The sequence below is a fragment of the Aedes albopictus genome, chromosome 3 (assembly GCF_035046485.1).
Source record: "Aedes albopictus strain Foshan chromosome 3, AalbF5, whole genome shotgun sequence".
In the NCBI taxonomy this organism is placed as follows: domain Eukaryota; kingdom Metazoa; phylum Arthropoda; class Insecta; order Diptera; family Culicidae; genus Aedes; species Aedes albopictus.
In genome coordinates, this window is record NC_085138.1 from 314,419,644 (window position 1) to 314,429,038 (window position 9,395).

A 9,395-nucleotide genomic window follows, 5' to 3' on the forward strand; every position below is an offset into this window, starting at 1 on the left:
ACCAATCGTCGAAAAAACTCTCGACAAAAACTCACGATCCGAAAACTATTTCTCTTCAAATTCTGGCTAATCTACCCTGCAGGCAACAGCAGCGGGAGGTCTGACTGAACAAAACCTGCAACTTTAACTTTTCTGTTGCAGCCAACCAACCTGGGGCAAATAGTTCACCGAATGTGGTTTTCAATTGTGTGACATCAACAAAACCGTGCTCTAAAGTTGGGGATAGCAAAAGTGATACACAGTGCAAAAGCAGAAACAGTAAAAAAAAATCTATGAAAAACGATGTCCACCACCTGCAGAGTGGGGAATGTATGAGTTCTGGAGCAAGAATTGAAGTCTAACGACCTAACGGCCAATCCAGTCAGTCAGTGGGGGAAATCTCAGCACAAACCGACAAGCAGCAGTTTCTATTGGAATTGAAAGTTATTTTCCGTCGGTCGGTGAAGAATAGTGAAAAAAAGCGGCGGAAGTTATCTTCTGTTTGCAGCACAAAGGAAGAACCCAAGAAGAAAGTTTAAAGTCTATAAGGTGGGGTATGTGTATGCGGAAAAGTCAAGGTTGAGGGTTCGAGAAAATTGAAAAAATCAGTGCTATATCTAGGAATACAAGTTATCGTGGCTACCTGCAATGGACATCCGAGGATAGTGTGAAATAAGCAGTTAAAACGAAGGAAATCGTGCTACCAGTGAGAGAATTGATAATAATTGAAGAATACAGTTTCGCATTTCAATCTCGTATACCGTGGAAAGTGGTTCATCGAGCTTGGCAATTATAGTGGCAATTCCCACCTTCGTACAAACGGAACGTGAAACTTGAATCCAGTTAAACCAGAGGTAGTACAAGGGCCCAGTATTGTTGCCGCTATCGCCGTTTGTGCTCTTCGTGCTGCTTCTATTTCTGCTACTGTTCCAGCTGTCCCGCCGCCAAGAGGAAGAGGAGGACCACGAGCTTGAACGCCACAGTTCTACGGCGGCACACCTTGGCCGCCGGGACCATCAATCCTCTCATCATCATCACCCCAACCAACAGCAGCAGCAGCAGCAGCCGCGTCATCATCTCCACCTTCATTCCTTGCTTCAGCGGCGGTACGGTGGTGGAGAAAGCCCTGAACCATCCTCATCATCGTCGTCAGTGACTCAAGCAGCTCAGGGAGATAGTATTACCTCGGTGCCAACCGTTTCATCGCCACTGCTAGCAAAAGCCAAGCGGAGATTTTTCACCATGGCGTCCACACGTCACTACCAGTGCCACTCGCAGTCGATTGAGATGGACGTCTACGATACGGAAGGTAAGTGGCTGGGATTAGATGTCGCGTGATGGGTTATTATTAGCCAGAGAGACTAATTGTATCGATTTTGTTACCTCTCTCGTATGTGAAACGTGAAACGAGGATTCTAATGTCGTTTTCTAATGATTTTTGACGATAAACCTGGACGTTTTAGTAAAATGTATGTAAGTAAAAGAAAATTGAGATGAACACTGTTCCCTTAAGTTCCAACTATGTATGTGTTTGAATCCTACGGCAGATGCATATTTCAATTTCAACTGAAAGGTCAGCTTCAGTGTTTCCTATAGGCTTGACTTATCTTGAATTAAACAGAACATCATTTAAGGAGAAACTTCTGAAAATACAATGGCCACAATGGCCGACTTGGACCCCTACTCACGTTTTCAAGAGCACCAATCTTATAAAATCGTAAACAAATGCGCTCGATTTGGAAAATCTGCCTCTTTTTGCAAGTGACAAAGCTAGAATAATCAAGTGCGGCTTGGTTCGACGCTTCGTCCTCCAGATTTGTGCCTCTAAAGTTTGTATGCAAAATTGTAAAGGAATTTCTTGATGTTTCACCTTAACTCGATATCTTGAGATCTAAAAATTTCCATTTAGTTTCAATTAAAGAATAGTTCTCCTTTGGTAACTGGAAACTCACTGCAGCTCACCTGAAATGCACTGAAATCCCTTGGAATGCCTTGAAAACCAGAAATCATCCTTGAGACGTTTGGAAGCTTTTTTGAAACGCTTTATATCCACTCTCAAACCCTTCACAGACACTCGGGGACATCACTTAAACTTAAGTTCCCGAAAACCCTAATGGAGCCCCTAGTGTTTGAATTTAGGTAAATTTGAAAACGCAGACAACCAATTCACGCGTAGAACGAAGTTTACGACCATGTTCTACGTGCAACTAACCGTAAAAGTTTAATCGCATAAAATGCAGTAAATATGCCTTATACGTGCAAAAGTGGAGGCGATATACGTGCATTGACGAAACAAAAATAACGTTATACCCAAGTCACTGTGACTTACTTCTAACAAATAAACACTTACTTGCTAGAAGTAAGTCACATTTACTTCTGCGCAACAAAAACCTGCACCGCCGTGACTCTTCGATGACAAGTGTGTTACTTGGGTATGAGTGAAACGATATGTTCTGTGATTAGCGATGTGTGCTACATTGCGACGTACTCAATCGTAATATGCGACTTTATTTTGTGGAAACAAAAAATCAACTCACATCGCCCCCTGTGTTGAACCTTTAACTTTTGGATTAACAACCGGTACCGTTCACTTGACACCACACAGTTCTTACGAAGCAAGCTGTTAAATCGCGATGACTTTCTAACTAATCACGATGTTAAACTGACTTACCTGTGATGGCCGAGTACGGGAAAGTTTCGCAAACAACCCGAAACTGAACGAAGTTCTGCATGTTTTCCCCTAACAGGTCCAGACAGAGCTGTAGCGTGCGGTTGGTCAAGTTGGCCCCCGCCAAGGGCGCCAGCCTCAGAGGGGCGCCGAAAAGGCCTAAGGTTAGAAGGAAACAGAATGATGCTATTGTTTTCTCGAATGTTATTAAGATTTCAATATTTACAGTATCTAAGATTGATAGTGTGTTATGTTCTTAGGTATTCTAAAAAAAATCAGATTTCACTAGATTATTTTGAATATATTTCATGATGTTACCTGGAAATTTATCTACTATTTTATGTTAAAAAAAGCTATTTCAGGTTTTTTATGTGCAAAGCCAAATCAACATGCTTTCGAATTTCTAGTGGAAGCTTATTTTTGAAACTTTCAAGATATTCTTACTGGGGAATGTCTAGAAATCTGAGAGTTTTCTTCGAATTCATTAAAATATTTTACAATGCCCATTGAAAGTATTTTGAATGAAAAATATTCAGATGATACTCTTTCAGGTCATCTTATTGTTATGTCCAGTACAAGTTTATCTGGGATTAAACTTAAAAAGATGTAGGATAAATTATCCTAATCGTTTTCGTTTAAAAAACTGTCAGTGAGTTTTTTTTTTATTTTCTCAAAACAAATCAAGGAATTTCTTTTTTTTTATCAGGTAATTATTTAAAATTTCTTGCTGCTTTTTTTTCTAAAAAATCTTTCATAACTATCCAAAAGTTCTTTCAGAAATTCCTCTAAGGATATCTTTGGAAAACTCATTGAGAAACTCTCATAGAAACTCCTTCAGGGATTCTTAAAAATATCAAATCAAAAATTCTTCCGGAGATTATTCTCGAAATTTCTCGAGATTTTTCTCTTTTGAAATTCCTCCAGGAGGCTTTCCGAAATTCGTAAAGAGATTACTGCAAAAATATCTTTAATGATTGCTTCAAAACCCTTAATAAGATTAAGATTATTTTTTCCATGGATTCCAACAGAAACTCCTGCTGAGCTGAGATTCCTTTAGAAATCCCTCCAAGAATTTCTTAAGAAAAAGCCTCTGAGAATTCCATCAAAAATTCTTTCATCGATTTGATTTTTTAGAAAATCTTCTAAAGATTGCTTCAGAAATTCGACCAAAGTTTACTTCAAAAAGTTCTCTGTAGTTTTCTTTATAATCTCTTACATCGCTTGGAAAATCTTGCATTGATTCCTTCAGAAATTGTCCCATGTCCTCAAGAGATTGCTCAATAAATTTCTGCTAGATTCTCTGCTCTGCTTTTCTCTGCCCTCTCTTCTAGATAAATTTCTGCTAGATTCTTGAAAACCCTGTCATGAATTTCCTCATAAATTCCACTAGAAAATCATAAATGCGGAATTCCTTCAGCAATTTCTCCAATTATTTCGTGGGAAAATTTTTCCAGATATTTAATTTTCCTTATTTTTTCAGGAATTTCTTAAAATCCAGTTTTTCCTTTAAATATTTATTCACAAACTGTTCCAGGAATTCGTGTAATTCTCTCCACGAAATCCATTGGAAACTAACTAAAATGTCTCCTGGATTTTCATCAGGTATCCCTCCGGATATTTCTGCAGGAATTCCTCCAGAAATTCTTGCATAATTTCATTCAGTGATTCCAGCATGTACTCTTCCAGAGATTCCAACAAAAACTCACAGAGATTTTTGCAGAAATTCCTCCAGGTATTCCTCCATTTCCATGGTTCATCTAATGATTACAGAAAATTTTCTTACGGATCTTCTTGGAAATATTTTGATTAAAGAAACTTTGAACAGAAAAATTAATGACTACAAACTTTTGCAAATTAACAATGTCCAATTAACGTAGGGCGCCAATCTGGATGCTTGCCGAGGGCGCCATGGGACTACGCTACGGCTCTGGGTCCAGCCTAAAACACTTCGATAGAGAATCACTAGGGCCATTGAAACAGCCATAATGATTAATTGATAACAAACGGTTCCCCAACAAATGATTTTTCACTTTTTAAAAACTTTCGCTGTGGATCCACACCGCAACTACGAAGAGACAGCAACTTTTTCCTTGTTATCACATTTCCAATCACAGTACGCACGCATAATAGATTCCCGCTTATGCGAGTTTGTACACTCTGCGAAGTAAACTACCTAAATTCATCAAAATACTCATGAAATTTAGCCATTACTGTAAAGTATGGATGCCATAAGAATACCTTATGAAAATTGAACATGCTTATTATAACCTAATTACATAAGATAAACTTAAATGGCACGGTAAAGACTGGGTGTGCTGCGCAATTCAGATCCCATTATGATCCACTAGCCTCTGCCCAGCAACTCCTACCCCTACCTCCTCGCGGTACCGGCCGGAAACTATGAGCAACCTTAGGGAATATCACACATAAATAAAAAAAAAAAAAAAAAATAGGGAATATCAGGTAACCAACCCCGTAGGGAACTTTGGTCGTAGGCTGACAGGGAAGGAGGGGGGGGGGTTGTTTCGGCAAACCTGAGCGTCTGTTCTCCAGGAGGAGCGGCTCACAACAGCGTCTGATCCCCATGTTAGGGGCGGCTGATCTACGTCCGAGTGCCAGGGAAGGACTCTAAGCTCAACTGTGCACTATGGTCCTCCGAAAAGTAGGGGGTTGGTGTCAGGCCCTACGAGCCAGCCGTAAAAAAACCATTGTAACGGAAAATCAGCAACAGAATAATACGAACCGAGACCAACGGCAACGACCCCGGCCTCTTAAATAAAGACAAATCAATTATGTCTTGTCTTAAATGTGATGCTGAACAAATAAATGTATGTAAAATATCTCGCTACCCTACCTAGACACTAAGCCAAAAGGAGTGTTCATGGTGTGGCTTCGGAAAAAGTTTGGCTTTCTATTCCGCAGAATCGTTACATGTTCTGTGGCTTAGCTGGTTAAAGCGCCGGTCGAGCAAATACAGAGTCGTGGGTTTGAATCCCACCAGAACGCATTTTTTTTTTTACAAATTTCATCTCTTAACCCTCGAGCAGTCGCGTCTTTGACTACCTGCAACGGCGCCACACTCACGCTGTGTTCCACAAGCGTGTGTTTTTCATGGTGCGTGTACTCAGTACACGACGCGACCGCTCCCGGGTTAATTTGTCCATTAGCCTTCTTATCACAAGTTTTTCCAGTATGTTTCAGGATAAATGCCAGTAAAGGGAAATGTATGTATATCATTGTAATCGCATTTAAAGTTTTATGCTTTGTCTTGTCCCTATGGAGGGAGCGCACTACAGCTGTAATCCGTTGTATCTTTGGTTCTAGTGCTCCAATCTTTATGAAATTTGGAATGTGCATCATCGAGCTAGTATACATTCAGATTGATTATGCAATAAAAAAAAACTTGGATACGGCTGAATACTGTTGAATTTCTGTTTTTTTTCTAAGTCAGAACCTGTGGTGCTTTTTTTAGAACGACATGGTTCTGCCATGTTTTAGGTCATGCTACTTTACATTTGTGTGTTGCAAAATGTCAAGTGTATTCAGAAATTTTTAAACGTCTTTACTAATGACGAGTAGTGTTTGATGAACGCTGTAAATCGTACTAAAGAATAGTATTCTATTCTGTGCAAAATGTCATTGTGTGGAACGATTTACCGACACTCATTCATATAATGTTCTATCTGCTACGGGGAAACCCTATTTCATTCGGGGATGTGCTCTAGCTACAGTGTAGCTGCTACACACGTGGATCAACTTGAGAAGAAAAAATACCAATAAACAGAGCTCCATGACGCTTTTTGCGTGATTATATTCCTTAGACAGGTAGGAGTGTAGCTTGAAGCGGAACAAAAAAGTCTGGAACAATAAGTAGGTAACTCAGCACAAGATGACGAAAATCCGGAGCAGCGACAAACATCCTTTTTGTCACCCGTGAAATGCGGTTTGCCGGATTGTCTACCCGTGGTCATATGAATGTAGGGGAGACTGAGGAGACTTGATCCCTGGGGAGACTTGTTCCCCCCATATTTGCTCGGAATCAAAAACATTTTTCTTCTAGCATATTTTTTCCAAAACTACTCCTGGACAAACGACTATGTTTTGGCTACAAGTGATTTCGATTGCACATTGCATTATTTTTTAACGGCTGATGGTTTGTTTTCAGTCCTTCAGAAATCTTTTAGGCGATTCCGAAAAATCTCAATAACTTTGTGAAAATTAAACCAAATCATGTCAAAATTTCACAGCACATAGTTTAAATAGAATACTTTCAAACTTATTTATCCAAATAAGGCTGTTGTTAACATATTTTAATTAATTCAGCTTAGTATACACAACAGTGACATGGGGAGACTTGATCCCTCGAGGATTACACACACATTATACATGTGAAAAATAAAATTCTATTCGGAAGCCTCTATTTACTTGGAATGCTAGTCTATTCAACGATAAAATGTGTCAGATAATTATAACTTGAGTACAAACCAAGATAAGGCGGATCAAGTCTCCCCATTTTTTAAATCCGGCATATCCTTAAAAATTTAAGGAAATCTTACAATTTCAAACACTCCATATTCATCGGAAATACAAGAAAACTCGAAAAGAAAATGAATAGGAAGAGTCTGGAATTATTTTCCCTTTAAATAAACCATGTGCTCAAAGGGGGATCAAGTGTCACCCATTTTTGAAAAATACATCATAAGACATGCCTCCATAAAAACACAGTTTTGAAAACTTTAACAATAACTTAAAGGTCTTCTGTTGTGTATAAACTTGCAATAGATGTTTACCAGCTATTTTCTACGGAAATCAAGTCTCCCCAGTCTCCCCTATATTCCGGGAAAGTGCTATCATCTATCTATCACGTACCAATACACGAGAATGGTTTCGCCCAGATGTAGATACACTCGACTCGAACGAAAGAAAAGGTCCCGCTGGTGGGATGGAACAAATTGTAACACTTTTCTTTTTTGTCACGCTGAGTGGTACAAACCGAGTTGGTTCGCTTGAGAGACAAATATGAACTGATTTAGATATATTGCTGGGCAAACAATGTTCGCCTGACGTCAGTGGGATTAGACGACAATTCTAGGAGGATTTAAAGCTTTCGTCACATTATGGGGGTTGCAGGATGGTGTTTTACTATGGAGCAAGATATGGAATATTTATTTGGACGTGCTTCTTATACAAAAGAGAAAAAAAAACCTTGAAACTTCAAGTTTTAAAACATAACATAAGTAAATTGATTAAATACTCATTTTAAGCATTTTAGAGTTTCATCCAAAACGTGTAATACATGTTATAGGGTAGTGGAGGTATTTTGGACCGGGCAGGTATTTTGGCCCACCTAGGGAGTTTTATGATATTTATCACATCATCTCTTCTAAATCTTGGTAAATTTTTATTGGAACACGGAAAGTATGCAACTATGTGATGACTTTTATTTTGGATGTCAGTTAAATATGCTGTTCAGTATCAAAAATAGAGAAAATGTTTTCACTTCCAATGAAACGCACGGAAAAGCATCAAAAACAAAGAAGGCGACAAATTTGTAGTCGGCTTCGAAGAGGTATTATATTTTACAAATAAATATTTATTTCATGTGAATGTAGTTAGGGCCTTGTAAGAACTCAAAATAAACTATTCTTAACCTCGGTGGAGCGATAATATTTACTAAAATGGTGGTTTACGGTATGGCCAAAATATGTTCAACATAATCAGATGTGAACATATTTTGGACCACCTGTCAGATCCATCTCTCCAGTTCCTTCTAAAGGGAGAAAATATTCATGCCAATGAAATGTACTCTAAAAACAGATATATAGAATAAGATGGGACCTCCCGTGATCTGGGTTGTTATACGTTTATTTTACAATGAGATTGTTGTGGGTTCGATTTGTTCTAACAACTTTTCGACAAGTTAAAAATATCGATTCGAGTTGTGTCCTAACAACTTTTCGACAAGTTTAAATTTTCAGGTGTTAAGTCATCCAGTTTAGAAAAGTTGTCCTTCTCGGCAATCAATTGATGACTGAGACAATGTGTTATCTAATGTATGTTTTACAATTTACGTATCATTCAAATAACTTTATTTTTATGGCCTTTCCACTCATTACAATACGTATGAAACGCCTTTATATTTAGCAAAATCACTAGACTTTCACACTTCTATGAAGCGTTCCGTAATTTATGCATGGTGACTGACTTCATGCAATAGTTAATAAATACACGTTTTGCGTAACATTTTTTTTTATGAAAAATCATACTACAATGCGTAAAAACTGACAATTTCAACAAAATTTCATCTTTTATCGTTACGTTATTTCTAAAAGCTCCCTGCCTCAAAAAATGAATAGAGAAGATGTAAACTTCATGAAGTTTTAACTATGTTTAAATTTTTGCTGAGGTGGCTTTCATTTCATCAATCAATTGAAGTTTAATTTGGTGGGCCAAAATATGTGCACTTGGTGGTCCAAAATAGAAGCCCGAGATCCTTCAGGAGTTTTGATATTTCTTGTATTTACTACATCAATTTTGAGATCTGTTTGGCCTTTTTCGACAGAAAACATGTTGCTCTACGTAATGCCTACTGAAATTATCCATAATTTTAAGTGGGAACTTTCTTTTTTCGCTTATTTGTTCATCCACTTCCTATTGGGGTCCAAAATACCTCCCTTACCCTATGCCTTATAAGGAAATCATCCCCATTAAGTTACTAACGTAACATTGTTTTCCTTTTTCGTTACAG

General features: G+C 38.3%; 2 protein-coding genes across 2 annotated transcripts in view; both read left to right on the top strand.

The window, feature by feature from the left end:
• LOC109433075 (uncharacterized) overlaps positions 1–9,395 on the top strand; it is a 336,164-nt gene that overhangs the window by 294,051 nt on the left and 32,718 nt on the right. The window lies entirely within an intron of this gene.
• LOC109425809 (solute carrier family 12 member 4) overlaps positions 1–9,395 on the top strand; it is an 836,994-nt gene that overhangs the window by 82,103 nt on the left and 745,496 nt on the right. The window contains exon 2 of the mRNA XM_062842513.1: positions 142–1,288. Within this exon, the coding sequence (XP_062698497.1) occupies positions 1,222–1,288 (67 nt within the window). The 5' untranslated portion in view covers positions 142–1,221. The remainder of the gene's footprint in view (positions 1–141; positions 1,289–9,395) is intronic.